We start from the raw sequence: 26,172 nt of genomic DNA, 5'->3' as shown, positions 1-26,172 counted from the left end.
TTTGTCAGCATGTGTTATTTCTTTATGATTTGAGCTGTCCTAGTGGGTGTGAAGTGGTATCTCTTTGTCTTTTATTTTTAACCTGGTGTCAAAATGCCCAATTTTGGAAAGCTCAGTGATTGTTACTGCACATTACAGAGTTCTACTCATTATATCCTTAAACTAGAGGTGTGATTAGGTTTTTATCCTCTTGGTAAGTTTGTTTCAGTAGTGGTATCAAGATGAAATCTTCGTACATTTATATTGCAAAAATGAGAACAAAAATAAGGCTTTCCAGTAATATTTGAACATTTAAAAAGATAACCTAAGATACCTATGAAAATGAATAAGACTTTTTCAGTTTTGGAGTTAATTTATTAAATCCCTGGAATCCTTAGACTTTGTGTATAGTCTTCATAATTCTTACTTTTTTCTTTTTCAAATAATAAGAAGTGCTTATAACTTACTAATGTTCAGGAAAAATAGTTGATGAATATTTCTGAAGACACTAATAATTAACTTTGGTTGTACCTACTATATACCATTTTTTTATATTCTGATGTCATTAGCTGCCATTTTTTGTTATTTGTTTTGCTCATTTTGCCATTGCTACCTGTAATATCAATGTCTTTGCTCTGTCAAGCTAATTTATAGAGATAAATTTAGCTACTATTTGTTTTGATGTTTTAGGTTAGTGGATATAATGGACATTATTTTTTTTTTAAGATTTATTTTATTAATTTATCCATACAAGAGCTGGGGTGTAGGCCAGAGGTGCAGGGGTTGGGGAAGTGAGAGGATTTACCAGGACAGAGGGGAGAGCAGTACAGGAGTATTAACTGAAATACACTGCTGAGGGTAGTAGTGGATGAGACAGGAGAGGTCTGCTGCACCATATGGGTTAGCTCCCTGGCCGGGGATCGAACTCTGCTGCGGTGGCGGCATATAGCTTCGTAGTGCTGAGACTTTATCCCTTGAGCCACCAGGCAGGTCCCCTATAATGGACATTATATCTCAGTTCCTTTGTATTTATTATTCCCTATAACCAGTTTGTTCTTCCCCACGTTTCTGATTGGTCAGGTTCTTTATTACTATTCTGATAAGTGAACCTTTCTTTGGCTACTTGATTTAAAATTGTTTCCTCTGCCTTATGATTCTTTCTACAATTCCTGTTTCCTTTTAATGTTTAATTTTTCTCTAAATCATCTTTCATCATCTGATGTGTTATATGTATCTTTTTTTCTGTGACCTCCAAAATGTGTGTGGCTTGAATCTTTGTCTATACCAAGCATTGATTAGTACCTAGCATATAGCAGTGGTTCAGTAAATACGTGTTGAATAAGTTAATGCATATGTTGAAAATGACGTATGTAGACAATAGGTCCCATCTATGATGTTAGACCAGTAGCTCACAGGGAAACAAAAATTTGATTGAGTTTTTAAAATATATTAGATGCGTTTTTAAAAAGATTTACTGAATTCAAAAATATCAATTAAGCTATGTTAGATGTTACTAAAAATTTTTATAAGAAAGAATATTCAAAAGATGAGATTTTTGTTTTTTACTTCACTGTTGTCAAGCTCAGGTGTGTATTTGGTTTCTAAATGAACTTTATAATTTTAAAGGTCTGGAATGTTTTTCTCTCAACATGAAAATTGATCAATTTCTATAATGTAGCATAGTATATGTAACAATTTTTGTAATTAGAATGGCATTTTCATTCTTTAGGTACTTATTAACTATTATATACAAAATGTAGCAGATTCTATAATATAGAAATGATGAAGATGTCTTACAACCAATTTTCAGGGAATGTAAAGTTTATTGGGTTAGATAAGGAATGATAATGCAAGAAGAATTTAATAGGTATGTAAGGATTATTTATTTCAAAGTAGAATGATCTGTATGAGTGTTAGGTATACTTGAATATTGTTTATACTGACAGAAGCAGCACAGGGGCATTTGAGTGGGAAGAAATAACATGAATAAAAGGGTAGAGATAAAAAAAAAAAGGATAAGTTTTCAGAGGGAAGTGCTAGTAGAAAACTGGATGGAGCATGAAGTTTGTAAGTAATAAGTTTATTAGTAATAAATAAACTTTATTAGTAATAAATAGAAGTTTATTAGTAATAAATAGAAGTTTATTAGTAATAAGATTGAAGTCTGGAGCAGTAGTTTGGAGCTTAGAGCCAGATTGTGAAAGCTTTGAAAATAAGGATAACTGGTTTGAACTTAATCTTGAGGCATTAGAAAACAATTGACGTTTTATATAGAAACTATAGATGTTTTATATCAGTGATGCTGAAGGAAGGTTAAATTAAAGATAGCCTTTTTCACATCTTCAACAATAGAATGAGTTATAGATGCATGAATCCTCTAGATTATGATTGTGATAGTGATAGTAGTCATGAATGATTTAGTAAAGACCTGTTTAAATGGTTAGGTGGCATCATAGCATCTTTAAGAATACGGGCTCTAGAATCAAAGTGCTTAATTTCAAATTTGGTCCTAACTTTTCTAATTGTATGTCCTTGATAGATTAGACAAATTAAATCTGTCCTTTTAAAAAAGGTGATGAATTATATAGGACATACCTTTCTGGGTTGCTCTTAAATTTAGATGACTTATATGTCAGAAATCATTAGTCTGACATAAAATAAGTATTCAATAAGATTTTTTTTAAAGATTTATTTATTTATGCACTCAAGAGCTGGGGTACAGGCCAGAGATCCGGGGGGGTGAGAGGACTCACCAGAGACAGAGTAGGGAACAGAACAAGCAGACTGACCGAAGTACACTGCTGAGGAGAGCAGCGGGAAATACAGGAGAAGTCTGCTTTGCCATGTGGGTTGCTCACTGGCCAGCTGGGATCGAACTTGTGCTTCAGAGGCTGCAGATTGCTTCATAGTGTGGTGCTTAACCCTTTGCGCCACCACTGAGGCCCTCAATACGTTTTTGTTTTTTTTTTTTAAGATTTATTTTTATTTATTTATACAAGCAATGGGTACAGTCAGAAGTGCGGGAGGGTGAGAGAATTCACCAGAGCCAGAGCGGGGAGCAGAGCAGGCAGAAGGACCGAAGTACACTGCTGAGGGGAGCAGCTGGCGGCAGGAGAGGTCTGTGCGCCATGTGGGACCCTCCTCCTCCTCCGGTGACCGGGGAGCAGCTGGGGATCGAACCGGCGCTGCAGAGGCTATGAGCAGCTTCGCAACCCAGCACTCAACCGCTGCGCCACCGGGGAGGCCCTCAATACGTTTTTAATACTATAAAATGTTTGACATGTTGACTGTACTAAGGAAGAAAAGGGAAAAAAAAATAGTCATAGTTAGAGCTTTATTGTCTAAGGAAATGTCATGAAAAAGATCAGTCAGGAGTTGATATGGAAAGAAAATACATCATTTTAGTTTTATGAAAGTAGGCTTGATGGGCCAGTGTGACATTCAGGTGTAAACACACAGCAGGCTGTTAGAATGGAACTCCCGAGAAGAAAGAAATCTGAGGTCTTCTGTTTTATTTGCATATTGGTAAAAAATTTAAAATTTTTAAAATATATGATGACCTTCAAAAGTATATTTATGCTTTGCTAATAAATTGACAATGGCAATGATCACTTACATGGCTTTTTTTGTTTGTTTTCATCTAAGCAAAAGTAATTTAATAGCAGAATGCCAAAGAATCTCATGGACCCTAAAGACAAGGAGATACAACCAGAACAAATAAAGGAAATAAAAGCCAGTAATAGAAAGTTACTAATGTGGATTTTCTCTAGTTTGACCTGCTGAGTCAAGATGATACTGTCTTTATTTTCTCTGTACTTGGGTTCCATTCTCCTTTTCTCTATACAGATCAGCTTTCTATGTTTAAGACCCAAACAGTATTCCCAGCCTTTCACATTTTCCCATATTCAAATCCCAATTACAAATCCATATTTAAAAGAATTCTTTAATTAGGTGTCCCACCACTGCTCCAGTTAACTCTTTTTAGTGGAATAGCTACCTCTTAACATTCAGACTGCTTTTAGTGTCTGTGAGAACAGTTTGTTCATAGAAAAAAATGATAGTTATTAAAGTTAAGTATTGAAGTTTTAACTTTCCTTAAATTTTAATGTTTAACTTAAAAATATTCCCTTTAGAAGTCTAGTACCTTTTAATAACTTTAATTACTGTTTGATAAAATTCATGTAAGTTGAGCAAACTAAAATTATTTAAACATTTCCATTAACTTAGCATTATTTATATGTTTATATATTTGATATTGTTTTATGTGGCATTTCAAATGCTTTACCCAACAAACTCCCAAGTGCTTAACTCTGATAAATATATTAAACTTTATTGTCTTTATGAGTTCTCTGAAGCATTCCATATTTTGGAAGGTTTAATAATATTTTAAAATAACTTTGAACTAAAAGGCAAAAGTTTATGCATATTTTAAATTAGACTCTTTGAATAAGTGTCATATTGTAATAAGTCAATTTTTTTTAAAGATTTATTTATTTATACAAGAACCGGGGTACAGGCCAGATGCATGGGAGGGTGAGAGGATTCACCAGAGACACAGCAGGGATATGTCAATTATTTTTAAATACTTCAATAGTAAGTGCTACGTAGTTTGAGTCCCTGAGTATAAAAACCATCCTGAAATCAACAAAAAATATTGATGACCATGGGAATTTTTTCCTATATTTTTGAAAATTTACAATCTTTGTATATTTTATTTAAAACTACAACACTTAATGATTTTTTTAAGGGAAAGAATAGTTTAGATTCCATTACAAGTGGACCTATATGCTGAAGAACTCAAGCTTTCGATTCCAATAGTGAATTACCTACTTCAGTTAAAGTGTAGATGGTTGTTATGAGTATCAAATGAAAAAAATAGTATTTCGGAAAACCAATGTTACATAATTGGTGGCAGCTATAAGATCTATTTTAAAATCTTCACCTTTCTCTTCTAATTTGTCTCCTCACCTAAATCAAAGTCTAGGGTATAAACTCTGTTAAAGCACAGGTTGCTTTTTTTGATCATCATAATATTCATGATATCTAGTAGTATTGGTATGGGTAGAAACACCTTAGAAAATAAGTACTGAATGAATGAATACTGTACCCCCACCTTACAGATGGGTAGAGGCACAGGTAGATAATGACTGTTGAAATGATGCAAGTTGTTAGTGGAGCCAAGACTAATTGCTTGTCGCTGAGCTTTTAGCAATTGGTATGAGAGTTAAAAGTTTATAAAGCAAAAATACTCTCTATAAGTAAATTGGACATGGCTATGTCATTTTCAACAGAATCACTTCAGTTGCTTCAAAAATGTTAGTGATAATTATAATGCAAAAAGCAAATTATGGAAAAATAATCACTGAATTTGTGTATGGATTTTTTATGAAAGGTAAAAACCTTTTATACTATTTGCTTTTTTTTTTTTTGTAGGGGCATTACTCTAGTGTGCCTTAATTGTGATTTCCTAACTGATGTTTTTGGCTTAGATAATATGGCTACACACTTAAGTCGACATGAAACTCATACTTGCCAAGTTGTACTAGAGAAAGGTATGTATATGTAATTGTGTTTCTTTGGATTTTTTAATTTATTCCAGTATTTTTGCTCACCCACAGTATGGGCTCTTTAATAAATCATTGTTTTCACTCACCTTTCATATACTGTTTTTTAATTTTGTTTTACATATATTTTACATCATTCTTCCTTTTTGTTCAATGTATGCTTTCTCCTCTTACTTGTAGTCCCCGTAAAATTCCCACCACCACTTCACCCGTGCACCATCAACACAGTCCCTTGTGCTCTTCCCTCCCTTTTTTTGATCCCTACCCTACAGAATGTCTGTGATTTATAATTGCCTGTTAATTTTGGTTTTTTATTTATTATAATTTTTTTTTCCTGATCCCTTATTTGGTTCCCTTACATTCCTCCTATAAGTGAAACCATCCAGTATTTTCTTTTTCTTTCTGGATTATGCTCATATGCTGTTTTAAATATAAAATTTTTCTTCTAATTTCAGTTTCTATTTGTATCCCAACTTCTGAACATCTTTCTGAGTAAGTTTAATTTTTATTCAGTGCATTTTATGTTGGTGGATTTTAGCATTATTGCATTTTAAAATGTATCATTAATAGAAATGAAAATTATTAAAGTATTTTGTTTTTTTGTTTTTTTTTTTAAAGCTGCTTGTTGAAATAGGTTCCTGCTCTATGGAGCTCGTGACCTGGTGCAAGACAAGTTGGAATTTCCTAAGTTCAAAGTTCTGAGATGTTTTCTTACACAAAGGCAGTTAAGCAGCCAAGTTCATGACACTAGCTCTCATTACTCAGCTCTTTTCAGCTTCAAATGGGACTAGATCCTTATTCCACCTTATCTTTGTGTCAGGTTGACATATCTTAACACGTATTTTTTTTTTTTCTGCAGTTGGCTTTCTCCAAAAATAACTTTTCGTTGCTATGATCATTTCTTACTTTGCTTAAAATAATTTGTGTTTTTCTCTGCTGTATTCAGAATAATACATTCCAAATGATATGGCTGTTTGTCTTTTTGTCTGTTTTGTCTGCTTTCTTAATTTCTTATAAGTCTTAAGTTTTTAGGCCAGATGACTGTCTTTTTCCTCATTCGTTGTCTGTCATTGTGCTATTTTTCTTATTTTTCAGATGCAGAAGCAGCCCAGAGATTTCAAAAAATGTCCAGGGTACACCTAGACAGTGTCCCCCTTCGATGGACACAACTGATGCCTGTTCTCTCTTTCCAAGAAATATGAATAATTTCACTGTGGGACCTTCTCTAAGTTGTGGTCTCAAGAAATCAGATCTTGGGGAGACTCCCTTTCTTCATTGCTGGCCTCCCATAAGGCTAATGCTGATTTAGCCAGAGGTTGCCTCAAAGCCCACCAAATTGAGCACAAGTTCCCACAGGGGCTTTGGCTGTTCATCTAAAGCTTATGGGTCACTTCTACTAACCAGGAAAAGCCTATCAGAGTAATGCTTCAATATCCAAGTTGAAGTTAAGTCATTTTGACTGCTTGATACCTTTTAATCTTTCTCTAGTTAAAATGCAGTTCAAGGAATACAAAAACTGGTTATTAGAAAAACCATGGTTACTTCTATGTCCTTGGAACAACAGGTTTCTACAATTATGTTCTAAAACTGTAGTTATTTGTACTGTCATTTAAAATATATTACCCAATATTAACTCTGTAGTTTTCAGCCATACCAATTCTCAAGAGTTTTTATTTTTTAAAAATTTAATTTTAATAACTTGGTTTTGTTCTTCAAATTTATTGATACCTACTTTATGATGTCTATTTTATATTCCTTAAAACTGTTGAATGTTTGCTTTGTTTTGTTAATAACTCCAAGAGATTTCCCTAGAATTCTCTGCATATTCCCTATAGTTGCCTATTTATAACTTCTTAATTTGGCTTTTGTTCAGTCAAATTAAGCCATTAGACATTATTTTATCCTCTGCCTTATTTTAGTATTATTACTAGTAGTGTCTTAATTGTGAGTTCTAAAGTATAATCAATTGGCAGAGTCTCTTCTTGCAGACTTAAAAGATGTTTTAATGTTACTTATTTACTTAGTCATAAATTTAGTTCTTTTGGGTGAAGGTAACATGCAAAAAATATGTGGGCCTATAATGCACTTGTTTCTTTCATTTATTTATACACACACACATCTATATTTACACATAAGTATATTTAAAAATTTTGACATTTGTTCTAGTTACACTGACTATAGAGCTAAACAGTTTTGATGTTATTTATTCTTAATAAAAAATTGTATTGTTTAAGTGCCTCAAGAATTATTTACTAGTAAATAATTTTATATAAAAGCTATAGGTTTTATTATAAAGATAGGAACATTGCTTTAATTGTTTTATAGAAACCTTATTTGACCTGCAAAATGAGAGTTATATCTATTTAGTGTGTTTCACTTTTACCTGCAGCACAATTGTAAGGTCACTAATTATACTATACCATTTTCTTGAATTTTAAAGCCAAGCAAATTGTCTTTTATTATTTTGGTTGCCATAAGGATAGGCAATCTCTGAAACAATGATTCAATCAAGTTTTTTCTTTTAAAATTAGAACCTCTTCAGTTTTACTCTAAATCAGACTTAAAGCAAATTTAGATGACTATTACATAAAGTGCTCTTTCCAATTAATAATCAGAGTTGAATTTTTTAGTTTTAATTCCCAAACTAATTTTTACTGTAAATGAATGATTTTTCTAGAAGCTCCAAAAAGTGACTTGTTTTTTGTAAGTGGACTTGGTGATACACTAGTCTTCATTTCCTTTTTGTCTCTAAGAAGTTTCATCATTCACCCTCTTTCTATCCAATGTTTAAAAATACATTAAAATTTGCCCAGAAACAGCAATCTCTTTCTATTTTAACATAAGTTCCTTTTTTATTTAGCGATATTTGCTCTACTTAGTTCATAGTTAAAAATATGATAAAAAAATGTAGATATACTGCCTTATTTTTTTTCCATAAGGTTACTTTGTAGTTTATATATCATGTTCATTTTCTTAGCTTAAACTCTTAGAGGTTCTACCACATTAAGTTCCTTATTTTAAAGTCAAATAAAACAGTTAAGGCAATTAATATAAAATTTGCTTATTATAGGCAATTGGTTGAATTTTGATTTGATGCTAGTAAGTTTTAGCTTCAGTATGAACCCTCTTTACCACAAGTTATTCTAAATAATTTATTCACCTCATCAGGCTTTTGGTTACTGCTGAATAAAAAATTAAATTGGTTTGAGTCCATCACCATTCCTAGGAAAAATGACTCCTAAACTACAGAGGCTTAGATTCCTGCCCTATATTTGTCATGTGTTTTTTTTTAAAAAGATTTATTTATTTATGCATACAAGATTGGGGTACAGGTCAGAAGTGCAGGGGGTGAGAAGATTCACCAGATACAGAGTGGGGAGCAGCACAGATGGATTGACTGAAATACACTACTGAGGGGCGTAGTGGACGAGTCAGGAAAGGTCTGAGCCATATGGGTAGCTCCCTGGCTGGGGATCAAACTTGTGCTGCAGTGGCTGCAGACAGCTTCATAGGTTGCATCTTAACCCCTTGTGCCACCAGAAAGGGCCCATATTTTTGTTATATTTTGACAAAGCACCTTCCTTCTTTGGTTCTCATTTACTAGTTAACAAATAATTTTTGTGCATTACTTTGTGTCTGGCACCTTTCTAGGTGCTAGAAAAATGGACTGAAATTAGTCATGAAAGACAACAGAAAATATATAACATATCATGTTAGATGGTAGTGAGTACTATGGAGGAAAAAAAGTAGGCAAGGGAGTAAAGATAATAAATAAAGTAAAATAAATAAGTAAAGGTTAAAAAATTAAGTGAAGAAAAGGAGTAAGTAAGGAGGGGGTGAGAGATCCAAGGCTGCCATTTAAAATTTGGTGGTCAGAGGTGGTGGCATATGGGGGACTTGGTATTGGAATGACTATGGCAGCAAACCCCAAAGTGATCTTAGTTGTAAATAAAAAAAAAAAAAAAGTCAGCATCAGGTGAGAATGATTTAAGTAAAGACTTAAAGGAGTAAAGAAAATTAGATATTCTAAAAACAACCAAAAACTCCAAGAAGGAACAGCTAGTGTAAAAACCCTGAATTGTGATTATGTCTGATTTAGTCAACTGTAATTGTGTGAACAAGAAGAAGAACTGTAGGAAAGTGGGGCCTGTGAGGTAATGTGGGCCATGTTTTATATACCTGTAGACATTGTAAGGAATTTGACTCCTATTCTGATAAGAAGCCATAGAATTTGATAAGAGAAGTGTTATACCACAGTAAAAATCACAATCAACAAAACTTCTTAAATTCAGAAATGTGTTACTATTACTCTAGCTGCTCTGTCGAGAGAAAACTATAGAAGGACATGGGCAGAATTAGGGAAATAATTTAGGGGGGTTATTGTAATAACCCAGGTAGGAGATGATGGGGGCTTAGGTTAGGACACTAACAGTGTAGGTGGTAACTGGCTTAATTCTGGATCTTTTGAAATTGTTAACAGTTTGAATATAAAGTGTGAGAGATAGAAAGTGTTGAGGTTGATCCACAGTTTTTAGTCTGAGCAACTAGAAAGATGGCATTGATTTTTAACTGAGATGGGGAAGACTAGTAGGGGTAGATCTGGAAGGGAAATTGAGGATTTTCATTTGGAATATGTTTTTTTTTTGAGACATTGATTAGCTGTTAGTCATTTGCATGTATGAGTTTAAGGGAGTGTTCTAGGCGATGCACATCATTTAATATTTTTAAATGTCATGGAAATGAATATAAGTAAAACTGGGAAAATCAGTATGCCACATCTCTGTCAATATCCTGGCTGGGATATTTATGTAGGATCATTTTGTAAAATATTTTCACTGGGGTAAACTAGACAAAGGGTACATGGCATTTCTCTCTGTTATTTCTTACCACCTTGTGTGGATATGCTATTGTCCCAAAAGACAGCATTTAAAAAAAAATTATATATATATAACATAATTTTTCACTTTATAACAATGTTTGCTTTCTTTTCTCAGGTGTAGTCCCCATAGAATTTCCACCACCAGTTCACCAGTGCACCATCACCATAGTCCACTGTGCTCTTTGCTCCCTCATTTTGATCCCTCCCCCTACCTTCCCCTGCAGAATGTATCTGATTTATAGTTGTCTATTTTTGTTTTGTTTTGTTATTTTTCTATTGTTACTATTTTTTCCCTGATGCCTTATTTGGGTTCTCTTATATTCCTTCTAGAAGTGAAGCCATCTGATATTTTTCTTTTTCCTTCTGACTTATTTCACTAAGCATAATCCCTCTAGCTCTATCCATATTGCTGTGAGTGGCATGAGTTCATCTTTTTTGCCAAAAGATAACATTTTAAAATTCATGGGGTTGTATGAGATCACCAATGGATGTAGTAGAGACAAAGAAAGGGAGAGTTCTACAGACTGAGCTCTGGGAAATCTGATAGTAAAAGGTAATGAAGATAAGAAATTGGCAAAGGAGACAAAAAGAATGTCCAGTTTTGTGGGAACAAAACCACTGTGTCCTTGGAGCCCCAGTTACCCTATTTGTAAAATGTGGGCTCTGACATGTCCTAGAGTCCTGGGATTCTGTTACTCAATATTCATTATACCTACATATCATGATTTGTTCTTATGAGGAGATAAATTCTGAATGCCATATGTGCTTATCCCCAGGAACAGAAACAGGGATTCTGTTGACCTTGAGAAAAATGTCCATGTTACTTTCAGCAGGTTTTCACTCTCTACAAAATTTCTCTAGAAAAAGTAATTCTATTACCTTTTTATAAAAGAAGGCAATTAGGTCAATATTTCCCAAACTGTACTTTGGGTATGAAAGTGGGGGAAAGTTTCCATAGTCAAATAAATTCAGGAAATGCAAGCTAAAATTAAATAAATTCTTCTATATGTTTTTTATGCTATATGTGACCTATGAATATCTATGAGAATATTTGACTTTTGAACTTTTTTCTTTAGTATTTATTAACTTCTTGATATTAATCTCCAGAGAATAGTGCATCGAATGCAGATCTAGATAATCATTTTTCAGATTTTCTGAATTGGGAAATAAAGAGTAGTTGTGCAGAATGTTGACTGAGATTTGTACAGTGTTCACTAAGATGGACACCTAGACATTTCACTCCTGTTTAGGAATCACTTGTAAGGTACAGTTTATAACTAAGTGTTAGCAATGTACATTTTCACATTTTTAGAAGTTGTATCAAAAAAAAAATTGTAACCTAATTATTAGTGTTTGTAAAAATCAATTACATTCATAGAAAAGACCAGTTATTAGCTTATATCTACTTGATTGTAGCAACAAGGGATATTATTGGAGGATATGATTACTTAAATGATTTCACACCAAGATTTCCAAAAGGTTGATAACTCATAAGTGTATCTTCTCTCTGTAACTCTTCATGTTTAGCTTATTGATCTATCCACTTACCTGCTTTTCTTGATACTATAACTATTTCTAGCCTTTCACTATCTGTTAAGGATTTTCTTATTGATAGTTTTACTTCCTGCTTAAACAGTATCAGGAGATCTTCCTTGATAATAGCATTAGAAAATTTGATACCCAGTTCTACATGAAACACTCTCAGACCCTTAAAGGAACAATGTGTTTTAGTGGCTGAAGAACACAGGCTCTGATATTGAGAAAATTAAATGAGCTGCTGTATGTATGTATGTAGTATTTACAAAATGGCACATAGGAAGCACTATGCAGGTGTTATCATTGCTACTGTTGTATTACTACTCTTAAGTGATTTTTTTTTCTACTTACATTTTATTCAGATAGAATTACTCTAATCTCCAGCTTTATTTTCATTATCCTTCCCATGCCATTTTCACATATCATTTTTGTTAGCTTTCTTAAACTTGTATCTTTAGTTATGCTTGTCTGGCATACCATTAGATTTTTGATTTGTGAAACTCACTAAACTTGCATTTTTTTTTTATAAATTTTTTTTAAAGATTTATTTATTTATTTATATAAGCACTGGGTACAGTCAGAAGCGCGGGAGGGTGAGAGAATTCACCAGAGTCAGAGCAGGGAGCAGAGCAGGCAGAAGGACCGAAGTACGCTGCTGAGGGGAGCAGCGGGCGGCAGGAGAGGTCTGTGCGCCATGTGGGACCTTCCTCCGGTGGCCTGGGAGCAGCTGGGGATCGAACCGGTGCTGCAGAGGCTGCGGGCAGCTTCGTAACCCAGCGCTCAACCGCTGCGCCACCGGGGAGGCCCTAAACTTACATTTTTTAGATACTGTCTTTGAATGATCCCAGGTTCATTTTAGCCACAGCTACCTTTATAAACCATATGCTGTTTCCCCCAAATTATACTGCCTTGTGTTGGTCACACTGTGTTTTATCTTACATTTTTGGCCTATCTTTTGATTTTGAGATCCTTCAGCAGCCTGGTCTAGGAGCTCACTCTCATCTAGAAACTTGGAGAGACTGCTGTGCATCTCCTTTTTTATATCATTTGTTGAAACGTAGTACCTTACTGTTTTAATACTGCAATATATGGTGTTTTGAAAGCAATACAACATTGAAATAAGCAGTTCTAAGTTTAAATCCTAGTTTTATAGCTAACCAGCTTATATCTAACCAATTTATATCTAACCAATTAACCTGGCTGAGCATCAACTCAGAGAAAGGTCTATAATAATTCTTTGCAGGGTAACTGTATGAAATAGAGGTAACATGAAAATGAATTAGTTATTAATTTTTTTAAGATTTATTTATTTATTTATACAAGCACTGGGTACAGTCAGAAGTGCAGGAGGGTGAGAGAATTCACCAGAGCCAGAGCGGGGAGCAGAACAGGCAGACTGAGGAAGTACACTGCTGAGGGGAGGGGTGGGCGCAGCAGGAGAGGTCTGCGCGCCATGTGGGACCCTCGCTGGCGGCCGGGGATCAAACCGGTGCTGCAGAGGCTACGGGCAGCTTCGCAGCCTAGCGCTCAACCACTGCGCCACGGGGAGGCCCTAGTTATTAATTTAGATAATTTAGTTAAATAAAGCTATCTAGTGATGGTCTTATAAAAAGTTGTCAGTAAAAAATATCAGTAGTATTGGTTGCTGATAATACCGCTATATTACTGCTTTTCCGATTGTTATTGCTATTAACTACTGTTACTATTATTATAATACTACTGATAACAGGAGACTCTGGGAACTACTTATCAGTAGAATCTTAATACTTTTAGTAGCACTCTATCTGCACTGTGGTTATTTGTGATTTTGGCTTATTCATAGGTATTAAGGTATATTCCACCAAACTGCTGGTTGGATGGCATTTTATTGCAATGCTTCAATTGCATCTCATTCTCTAATATCAGCACTGAGTGTAGTTCTGCCTTTTTCTTTATAAAGACTACAAAACACACCCAGGTTGCAAACTAGAATGAATCCTCTCTGTTTATCTCCCTTAATTATATTTTCCCTTTCCTCTGTCTTCTCTATTTGAATAGATTAACTTAGAAGTTTTAGATTATGTAAGGTTCATTTTCTTGACAAAAGTTAAGAATACAAAGATATTTGCCTCCAGCATATCTTCAAAGTATAAGAATCCATAGTAAACCCATAGTAACTTAAGCTTGGAAATACAGGCTCCTTAACCAGTTTTATATTTTATTGATTGAATCAAACATCCTAAGAACCGCAATTACTTTCATTAAAACTAAATTCCTCTTTCATATTTCAGAATAGTTATAAAACATACTGAATTTTATGCTTAGCTCTACTAGAAATTACATTGCTCTGTCATAAACCATTCCATATATTTGTGGGCACTGAACATTGATTCCTTACTCTCTGTGTGTAAGACTATCAAGTGCTGGAAATTGAGACATGAATAAAAATGATATGCTTTATGTCACCAGGGTAATTACAGAATAAGGCAGTCAGAAATGTATCCACCAAATCCACATCTTCCCAGGGCCACAGAATCAAATGATTTTATCATCACTTAAACCTAACACCATGTATATATTACATTGTGTGACTTTGATGAAATTTTGTACCAGAAGAGAATCTGGACTTGTTCCAAAGAGAAAATTCTATTTTGTACCACTCTCAACTAAACCAATAAGTCATTATGCTTCATAAATGCAGCAGCTATCCTTTAGAAGCAGAATGGCAACTGTTTTTTGTAAGTTTTATACTTAAAAATATTATTTCTGCTTAAAAAATGTTTGTCTTCATCGAATCTATGACCATTGAAGAATATGTAAAAAATCACTCCATTGTTTTTGTGAGATTCTGCATTTGAAGGAATTATTGGCTCTGATCATGAAGTTAAAAAGTCTTAAGTATTCAAAATGGCCATACTATTTTCTTCTCATATATTTTATCTATCACACACAAAACAACAAACTGAGCTCACTATGAAATCTTCTTTCCTTCTCTAAACTTGTTTTATCGTGTTTCTTTCTCTAAACCTGTGACATTTAACTGGCATTACAGATACTGGGAAATCACCCTTAGATTTTTCTCTCCTACCAGACATTAATATATGAAACTAAATCTTTAGCAACTTTTAAAAGCTTTTCTTTTTCAAAGTAGATGTAATATATTTGCCCCTGGTTTGTAATTGCAACCCAGTAGATAGGAACTATGGTGGTTTTTAATCTCCGTTTTTTGATAACCGGTAAGCAGACAACAATGGGAGACCCTAATAAATGGAAAAAATAATGGAATTTTCATGTAGTCTTTCTTTTAGGGCAAACTATACCAACTTATACCAGTGATTCTGAGGTTACTACCATTTTTGCAGTCTACTGGTCCTGAGGGTATTTGCTATATGGATTATAAATTAAATATCTAGAGCTTAATTTAATATTACCAGCAACAATAAGGAAAAAATAGAGCCCTAGTCTGGCATTGACATCTTCTGTCTCTTTTAATTGCCTTGTTTTTTACTTCACTTTTTTATACATAAATACTTTGTCTCTCTTGATTCCTTGTCTCCATCTTTTACTTAGTTTTTTCATCCATCTAGAATAATTTTTTTGTTCTCTTATCTTTCCTAACTGTAGATGTCAAAATCATACCCAGCTGTTTAGAAATGGGTACATCATATCTAGATCACTACTAGAGCAATTATGACAGGTCCATATAGAACTACACCCGCAATAAAAATGTCTACTATATTGTGTTGAGGGTGAGAAGTATGGCAGAAAGTCTTAAGACATTGAAAAGGTTTTAGTAATAAAAAACTATGAAAGCCTGTGAGGCATGCTCAAGGAAATTTTTGGACAGTAAGTTTGATTTCCTGACTCTATGCACATGTTAATAACAGCTAACATTTATTGAGTACACACAGACACTCTTCTAAACACTCTTCGAAACACTCTTCTAAGTGTTTTACATTTTTTAACTCACTCAGTTCTCACAACCTAATGACATATGCACTGTTTTGTCCAAGTTTTATGGAGTAGACAGCTGAGGTACATATGTAAATTATTTTCCCAAGATCATATGACTGTTAAGTATATAGCCTCAATTTAAATTATTGCAGTTTGTTTTCAGAGACTAATAAATACTATACTCTTATTTCATTGTTTGTACGTATGGTTCCAAATGCACTTCTGCCTTATTTATTATTGGCCCAGGAACTGGGTGGAACTGAGTTTTAATGTGAAGGAAGTCTGTTTCCAGAAGAGAGTAGGAAGCAACTGACAAAGTTGTAGCTTTGGGACCAAGTCTGGCTGCCCAGTTACAGAGCTATACTTGCTACATAAGCAGCAGAACATTTCAGCAAACAGCGGCATAAGTGGTTTCTTTGATAAGAATAGTTTGGCAATTGTGCTCACATGTTTAAGGGTGGAAGAAAACATCTAGAAGCAGAGAGGTCAATTAAAGTATCACTTTTCCTGGCATGACTGTAAGGGAGCCTGAGTCATAAGGGAGGCATTGGCTGTGAGGCAGTACCATGGAAATTTGAAGTGGAACCATTACTTTTATCATTGGTTCTGTTGCTTAATAAATATCAACCATTTATTTACCATTTTTAGGCCTCAGAATTTCTTTAAGTTGGGGGTGATTGGATAATGTAACTGCTTGGAACTCGAGGCTATTCTAATATACTGTGATGTTTCTGAACAGTATTGTTGAAAAATAATAAAAGTGGAAGCATCATACTCTGGATGATGATTTGGGGTTTATTTGAATAGTAGTCAAGGTTGAAATTGTAGATTTGAGATATACAAGACTGAGCAGTTCTGTTAAATGTTTCCATGAGAATGTTCTTTAGGCTTTACAAATTCAGTATGTTCAAAACAATATTTCCTGCAAAATACACTCCCCACCCCCTTAATTCCCTGTCTTGATTATGGCATTACCATCCTCTTGCCACTCAAGGCCTATATTTGTGGGGGACATATTTCCTCTATTTCTCTACCTTTATCCAATTGGTGCTCATATTCTATTAGTTTTACCTTGTTTTAAAACCTTCCTAACCCATTCTCCATTGATAGATAATGCTACTTCTTTCCTTGAGACACTCATTAACTGTCAATGGACCCCCTGACTGGAGCCTGTGCTCTTCTAACAGTTCCCTTCCTTTTTCTAATACACAAATCTGGTCATACTTTCCTGTTAGCCTTACAATAGAGTTCTTAGCATGGAGTGGCCCTTGTTATCTCTTTAGTTGCATCTTTAGCTACTCTCCCTTGTGTCCTACCTTCCTATTATAGTAGACCTTTCAGGGTCTCCTATCATTACCATCTTATTTCATACTTCTTTGCTTTTACTCTGCCTTGAATCCACTTCCCCTGCTTTGTTAATTCCTCCTCTTGCTGCAAGAGCAAGTTCACTGTAGTATATTCACTACTTACTTGCCTCTTTCCTTTTCATAGTGACTCTGTCCTTCGTATAGCCATTGCATCATATAGAGGTCTCTTTTCTAACACTTCACAGTTTTGTAAATAGCTACGATATGTTTCTTGACAGTGAGCTCCTCAAAAGGAAGGACTGTGTTTTATTTTCTTGTTTATTTTTTAAAGATTTTATTTATTTATTTTTGCATGGAAGAGCTAGGATGAAAGACAGAGGTGTGGGGGGTGAAAGAATTCACCAGAGACAAGAGTGGGAGCACAGCAGGTAGATTTACTGAAATATACTGCTAAGGGGAGTAGTAGGGGAGACCATAGAGGTCTGCTGTGCCATATGTGGGTTAGCTCTCTGGCCAGGGATAATCAACTCAGGCCATGGAGGTGATAGCGCTGAGACTTAACCCCTAGACCACAGGGGAGGCTTGGAAGGACTGTGTTTTAACTTTGGACTTGAACTCTTCACATGGTACCTGATGTATGTGCTACACAGTAAATGTTTAGCTCACCCTTTTCACCCTTTCCAGAACAAATAATCAGAAATGATTATTAGATGTTTTACTATTATTTCGTAATCTGATGATTACTATCTTAAGTTTAATCTTGAATGTCTTCAGAAGAAGATCTTAAGAACTAGTTGACATTACTACTGGCAAGTTGCATGAACTCTTTTTTTTTTTTTTTAAAGATTTATTTATTTATTAATACAAGCACTGGGTACAGTCAGAAGTGTGGGAGGGTGAGAGAATTCACCAGAGCCAGAGCGGGGAACAGAACAGGCAGACCGACGAAATACACTGCTGAGGGTAGCAGCAGGCGCGGCAGGAGGGGTCTGTGCACCATGTGGGGCCCTCGCCAGTGGCTGGGGATCAAATCGGCGCTGCAGAGGCTAGGGGCAGCTTCGCAGCCCAGCGCTCAACTGCCGCGCCACCAGGGGAAGCCCAACACAAAGTCTTTTCAGCTTTTTTAGTATGCTTACAAATGTTCTTAAATTGAAGATTACGTTTTTAAAATCAGCATTGAAAAATTTAAATGTTATTGGAAAGAAAGAATGGCCTGGCTAAAGCAAATTTGAACATTTTTTTCCCTTATAGCTCCTCCCTCACCTCCATGGTTATAGTATGAATGAAAATCTTAAAAGAACACTGATGTAATTCAACCAAAATACACATTTTATATGTAACCTTGTAATGGTCATGTAACTTACAGAAATATGCAGGTAGGGATATCTGTCTCATTTTAAGCTTCAGAGGAAAAGGATTAACCCTTGGAAATATATCAAAAAGATCTATTTTAGCAGGTGTATATCTATATATATGTATATATGCACACATACACACTGAAGTAAAATTACTATTTGCAAAATTGATCTCTAATTTAATGTTAAAATTGATCACCAGATAATTCTTCTGTAATCTTTACATTAAAACCTTACAGAATGTTTGTTTTAAATGTTGTACTACATTTTTCTATAAAAAAAAGATTGCAATATTCACAGGTGAAGAGAGTAATTACTTAATGGCAGGTCATTAGCTCAGAACTTTGAGCTTAGCAAATTTCACTGTCTTCTACCATGAATATCTCAAATAATGACTATTTCAGCAGGTATCTTTAATGAATAAGAATTACAGGTAAGAAATTATTTTTTCTTTCCAAAATTATTAGAGATGTAATAGTAGTTGTATTAAAATTTGTTGATGTTTGCTGTTGTAGTTATAAAAATGAAATATACATTTTAGTGATAAAATTGAAATTTTATATAGTGTGATTTTCTAATTTTTTCTAGATTTATTTTCTAAATATTTTCATTGGTTATTATAGTCATTTCCCTTAAATAGAATACCTGTATGGTTAAAGCCATAAAATAGGATTGAGAAAATGAGCCTCTTAATGTTAATTCTATATTTATTCTTTCCTACCAGTTTATTAACTAGTAAAATGAAATTTCTTAGTGTGTGATCAACTTCCCTTGTAGAGATAGTATGCGAACTCAGTTTCCCTAATTAAAACATCAATAGTATTAATTGTGCTTAATAGATTTTGTTTTAATTGCTGCATAAAATCAATTTATTAGAATTGCCATAATGTAACAATGGTAGAACGGTATTATATCTTTTATAAGAATGATGACTTTCTTTGATAATATTTTCTACAGTAAGCTGAAAAGAAAATTTCTTTTTTATAAAGCATTGTAAAATATTTTATCAGTTTGGTTCAGTTTGTTGTTTTTTAACTGAGTATAGAATTATTAAATGCTTAGAAATAAAAATAACTTGTAATATACAAATTTGTTCCAAAAATTCATTAATCTAATATTTACTGTTTTTTCAAACTAATTTTCCCTGTTTTCTAACTCCTCTAATGTTATTCTTTAAAAAATTATTTTCCCATATAAACCATTAAAGCATTGAAATCATTCTGTTCACTTCATGTTACTTCATCTTTATGAATATTATTGTCGACATTAACTACTTGTGAAAGTCACAAAGTATTTAACCTCAAAGTGCACTTAGAGACTGGGTAAAGGGGAATGTTTTCCTCCTCTCTATTTCGTTGACTCACCATGAGAGTAGCTTTTGAATAGTTGACATTTCTATCCTACTACATGTCATCATTTTTGTCTGTAATACTTAAATCATGCATAGTTGTTACATTTTAAATGTACTTTTTATAGCTTTTAAGCCTTCATAAATTTGTGATTCACTTAACTCTTTATTAACGGCATTTCAGATCAGGCAGGTACCCTACTTATGCAGATTAAAATTGATTTTAATTTATACTATCAGCAAATAATAGTCACCAGCAGTTTCTACAACAAAGATTCTTTGGAAAAGTTCACTTTTATGTTAAATTGCTATTTTAAAAGATTTTGTGCATGGAATGTTTTTTTGTTAGTTTTTTTAAGAAACCAAGAAGTAAAAAATTTGTAGGTAATACTGAACTATGCTCATGAAAGTTTAGAGACTATCTACCCTCCAAAATTCTAAATTTATTTCTGTGATTTTACTGTCTTTAGAGTTGAATTAATTGTAATATATATTGACAGGGAATTAATTGAATTTCATATGAGTAAATACATTTTGTTTTCAAGTCCTATAACAGTAAATAATGATATGAGTTATATTAATATTAAAGCATACAGCCAGCTTTTATTGTTAAAGAGTAATTATTTTTAAAACTATTTTACTAATGTGTTATTTTGTTTGTTTTAATTTATACTTCTCATAGAGAATATTTGTTACATACTTTTGTTGATAGGGAAGGAAAAATATATCTGTATTTATTTAGCACATTTTATGTATGTTTATTCTCATGCATTTTATTTTTCCCTTAAAATATTTACAGAGGTAATATACAATTATAGTATATAATATACATTAATTTACATTAACATTTCAGTTATTTTAAATATGTGAAAACTTTCACTGTAAATGTAAAATAAAACATTCAATACTTATTTTGTTTTCAAGATTAAAAAATGAAGCTCCCAACAAGGAACAAGAACCTGTGTCTGAGGTAACGTTTGTTTTATTCATACCTTAAAGTTTTAAACTTTGAAAGTATTGTTGGTATGAATTTTAGAACATTTCAATTCTTTTTTCCCCCATTTCAGCTCAAATAAATCCTGTTAATTGTGTTTTTTTTTTTTAATGAGGTAACTTCAGAAGTATATGTTCATGCCTCTTCAGATGTATGTCACCACAGCATACCCATCAACTCACCCATAGTCCTCTACAGCAGTCCATTGGGCCTCCTCCCTCTTTATTCCTCACTGTCTTCTCCGCCTCAGGTAGCCTCAAATCCAGAGTCAGATTTCTAGAGTTTGTTCTGGTTTAGTTTTATCTGTTCCTTTGTTTTGTTACTGTTTATTCTACATATTTTACATTTTTCTGGGTGAAATCATCTGATATTTGTCTTCCTCCTTCTGACTTACTTTGCTTAGCATAATCCCCTCCAGTTCCATCCATGTTGTTGCAATGGCAAGATTTCATTTTTTTTCCTTCTTAAATAGTGGAGTAGCAGTATTCCATTGTGTATAGATACCACATATTAATCCCCTCATCTGTCATTGGGTACTTAGGTTGTTCCCATAACTTGGATATTGTGAATAGTGCTGCATTGGGTATAGGAGAGCACATATCCCTTTGAATGAGATTTTCCATTCTCCACGTAGACACCTAGGAGTAGAATCACTGGATCATATGGTAGATCTATTTTTAATATTTTGGGGAATCTCATACTTTAAACATCAGTATATATGCATTAGTAATAATTTTTGGATTGTTAACAAGAAAGAAAAATTGAGATTTTTATCTTTTGTTGTGATCACAGAAATATCAAACCCTAGGTAAAATTGTAAGTTGCTTCTGTTTTGACCAAGATAACAAATTTACTCTTTAAACATCCTGACATCAGTAAACACCTCCATCATTTGGCACTTTGGAAATTAATCTTTCCAGATGATTAAATTTTCTGGTTCATTTAGACTTTAGAGAATATTTAACTGATTTTTAAAATAGAAGTAATTTTAATGTATAGTAAATATAATTTGGCTAACTTATACCAGCACTGTGAATATAACACACAGGGTTATAGTGTAAATGTTATTTACCTGCTCTAATGAATGAATGTAGAAATAGTTTTGCTCACATACTTGCTTTCTTGATGTCGGTTTTTAAAATATTTACTTAATATTGCTTGTCTCTTTCTGAATACAACAAAATGATACAGATTGATATTTATTTTATGAGTAGCATTTCTGTCTTGTCTAGTGAATTAATGAAATCTAGATAGAAGTAGCAGCCTTTTCCCAAGCAACTTTCATTTATATACCATAGAAGGTTTTCTTTCATTTGAAAGTTATTAAAGCACATTTTTAAATAAGTATAGGATTTTTGTTGTTGTTTATTCTTTAGTTTTGATAGTTTGTGGTTTTGCAGGAATTGGTACATTCTATTGACTATGTTGAATTTATATGTATAGAATTTTTTGTAATATATCCTATCCTTCTAATATCTGGGGTTTTCAATGATAATCCTCTCTTTCATTTCTGACAGTGATTTTTTTTCTATTGTTATGTATTTTCTTTTTATATAAGTTATAAGTACATAGCACCATGCTACTGCTTTTTTCTTTAGTGATTTTTAAGAACAAAACTTAAGCTAAAAAAAATTCTACTGACCTTCATTTTTCACCATTAACAGTGTTCTTCATTTCTTCATGTAACTTTCTGTTTATGTCTAGTATCATTACTTTTGCCTAAAGAACTTCCTTTGGTATATGTCATGTTGCAGATTTACTGGTAATTAATTCTTCCTTATTTCATTAAAATCTTTCATTTTTAATTTTTGAAAGCTTCTTTTGAAGCATATAGAATATTAGGTGACAATTTTGTTTGTTTCTTTTAGCAGTTTAAAGAAGTCATTTTATTGTTACTTGGCTTGCCTATTTTCTAATGAAATATCTTACTGTAATTCTTACCTTTTCTTCTGTATAAGTATATAATGTATCATTTTCCTTTGATTGTTAATATTTTATCTTTAGTTTTCATTGTTTTGACCATGATTTGTTTAAGGCTGCTTTTATCTATTCATTTAATTTTTTAAAAATTTTGGCATTTATCCCGATTGATCTTTGCTAAACTCTTCTTTATCTTCTACTTCCAGGGATTCAATTTCACATATGTTGTATCATTTGATGTTAGCCCCTGTCCTTAAATACCCTGTTCTGATTTCCATTTCCAACACACACCCTTTTTTATTCTTTTTATTTTAGTTTCAGTAATTTGTGTCAGGTCTACTGATGACCCCCATCAAATTTATTTTTCATCTGTTGTCATGTGGGTTTTCTTTTTTTTTTCTTCTAGCATTTGTAATGATCCTTATAATTTCTGATTGCTGAAATTTGCATTTTTGTCATAAAAATTCTTGTCCTCCTTTTTTCTAGCAAAGCATTTAACGTATTAGTCCATAGTAATTTAAAATTTTCTGTCTGATAGTTCCAACAGCTGGATCATATGAGTCTGGTTCTGCTGATAGCTTTGTCTCCTGACAGTACATTTTCCCCCTTGATTTTCTCTGTGTTATATAATGTTTAGTTGAACATAAGATACTATATGGCGGACTGAGATAAACAGTACTTATGTCTAAAAATGGCATACCTTCCCCTTTGTTTAGGCTACTGGTGTGGTTTGGGTTCACCTAGCAAGGAACTGTCTTGGGTTTTGGCTTTTTTGTTGCTATGGTATCCTCGCTATAACTAGGTTTAATACCTCTAGTATTTACTTATGCTTTAGGTGAGTTATATTGGAGATTTTTCTCTCAGTGACCTTGCACCACACTCAGCGTTATACTTTCCCTCTGAAACTGAGCCTCAGTAAATGTCTCTGTTTTTCCACATTTTTGCCTTTCCTCCTTGAGTACTGCTCTCGGTTGTCATTTGATATTTGCTAGCCCAGTGGTGAATGGTGAGAATAGAGTGATATTCTCTGTTGTTCTTATTTAACCTTACTCTTAAGCTCACTTTGTGCTCCTGGATATTAAAAATAGGATTCTTTTCTTCCATCCCCAGCAGACTTGGTCTCTGAGGACATGGTTTATTGCCCTTGTTTCCAAATATGTAAAGGCTTGAACATAAAACTAATTTATGACTCCAAAATTTCATCATCCATTGATTCTTTCCTTATACATTCATACTTCATTAAAATTAATTCTCAAACTCTCTCATTCTTTTGATTGCCCTGTTTCATGTATGTCAACTGAATTCACCCTTTCATACAAAAATCAAATTTCCTAAGTTTATTTTTTATTAAAAGAAAAAAACTTTTGCTAAAAATTTAGCAGATCATGAGCAGAGTTAAAGGAAGCCGTATTGACTGGAAAGCCACATAGTACAATCTTGGTTCAGGTATTTATTTCAAGAATATATGTGATGTGGATAGTACCTTGAATAAATTCAGGTGTTTAAGTACACATGTGATATGGTGCATAGTCTGTTCATAATCTTTAAGATTTTGAACAGATATATTGTAATGGAATCATTGTTATCATGCCCAAATAATATTTTCCTGCTACCACTTTGTCATTTTAATTTTACATTTCCTCTTTGAAAATTAATACCTTTAAGTGACTAGATGTATTTTGAATTCATATTATACAATCATTCCTAAAACAACCTCTGTTATACTATTACATATATTCTATGTACTGCGACATTGTCTTCTTTTTGTTTCTGTTAACTGTATATATACCATGACTCCTCCCCTCCAGGCTGATAGTTAAATGTAGTTTCCTTGTAACTATGGTAGAGGCTAAGAAAGGAGTAGGTATAAATGTCTTTCTTCCTTTTCTTAACTGTTACAGAATACTTGATAATATGTTCAGGAATTGCTGAATGGGAAACAAAAATAAATTGTTTCCTTATCCTCAAGGTGGTCAAGATTTAGTAGGATAATTAGACATAAAAGAATTATAATCCAGTAAAATAACTGCCATTTTTCAAGTGTATTAGGGAGATATATATATATAATATATATATATGTTTTTCTCTCAGTATTTTTCTTGAAATTCAAATCTCTACATAAATATGCAGAATAGAGGTTACCTGTTACTCGAATAGTGAAATGGCAAATTAGTCTAGTCTCTGTTCCTATAAACTTATATGGGTTATCCATAAAGAATTTTTAAGGTTTGGGGTGATTTTGTTAGGTTGTTGTTGCTGCTTTTTGCTTTGTTTTTTTTTTTTGGACACTTTAGAGTTTCAGCATTTGTAATTTTTTTTTTTTTTTAGAGGCATTTTTTTTTTTTTATTTGTTTGTTTGTTTCATTTATACATGCACTGGGTACAGTCAGAAGCGCGGGAGGGTGAGAGGATTCACCAGAGCCAGAGCGGGGAATAGAGCATGTAATTTTTTTTATCAAATTAAAAGTTAACAATTTGTTCAGAAATATTTATCATAAAAATAGTGATTCATCTGCTTCATCCCTTTCTGTTCAACTCTTTAGAGGCAGCTATTTTCAGCTCTTCTAGCTGTTTGATCTAATATTTATTTTCGTATTTCTAAATAATATAATCATGTTTTATTTTCTTGATTTGTCATTTTTTGACACTATGACAATATGGCAGATGTATACAAGAACGTACAAGCCAATATTTCTTCCAAAAAAATAATTATGCCAAGTTTGTGCCTTGCTCAGTTCATAATCATAATTTAGTATAAAAAATGCTACATCTGTGAATTCAAATATGATCATCTTTTTTAGTATTGTAGGAAGGATAAATATTTTGGGGAGCAGGGTAATTCAACAAGCAGATGGAATGGACTTGTTTGTTCTAAAACCAACATTAAGATCACATACAGATAACTAATGGGCACAGAGATTAAGTGTAATCAAGACACTTTGCACACAAATTAAAGATGTTTATCAATTATGAAAAGATATAATATCAAATGTCAAAATACATTATGCTGAAGTTGTAAGCATCTTGGTACAAATATATACAATTTTTAATGCATTATCTGTATGAAATAGTATTTTCAACAAAGTAGCAAAATTTAATAAAGCTCTAGTCAAAGATAATGTGTTTATATGTAAAATTGCATGCTTAATAAAATGAGAGTAATTTTGGAAGTGTGTTCAACAAATGTAAAATTTGAGCAAGAAATAAACACTATTATGCCTGAATTTGAAAATAAGTGAAAAAGAAAAATAAATTGGTAATGCATGTGTCACTGAATGAGATTCTCAATAATTATGGGGAAAGTGCTTATCAAATATATAGTAAGGTTCTAAAAGCCCTAATTTTGTATTTGAAATA

At 33.1% G+C, this 26,172-nt stretch overlaps 1 protein-coding gene across 7 annotated transcripts in view; it reads left to right on the top strand.

The window, feature by feature from the left end:
• Positions 1-26,172, top strand: part of ZNF280D (zinc finger protein 280D) — a 111,927-nt gene that overhangs the window by 70,250 nt on the left and 15,505 nt on the right. For 5 of the 7 annotated variants that reach the window (XM_054701764.1, XM_037502553.2, XM_054701774.1 and 2 more), the window contains 3 exons: positions 5,413-5,531; positions 5,999-6,035; positions 20,826-20,871. In XM_054701764.1, the coding sequence (XP_054557739.1) occupies positions 5,413-5,531; positions 5,999-6,035; positions 20,826-20,871 (202 nt within the window). Of the gene's footprint in view, positions 1-5,412; positions 5,532-5,998; positions 6,036-6,638; positions 7,729-20,825; positions 20,872-26,172 lie in introns of those variants that run through there. The other 2 variants (XM_037502554.2, XM_037502555.2) reach the window with 2 other exon arrangements.

The sequence above is a fragment of the Talpa occidentalis genome, unplaced genomic scaffold (assembly GCF_014898055.3).
Source record: "Talpa occidentalis isolate TD23 unplaced genomic scaffold, MPIMG_talOcc4v2.1 talOcc4.11, whole genome shotgun sequence".
Lineage (NCBI taxonomy): Eukaryota > Metazoa > Chordata > Mammalia > Eulipotyphla > Talpidae > Talpa > Talpa occidentalis.
This window is presented reverse-complemented; position numbering and strand designations above follow the sequence as displayed.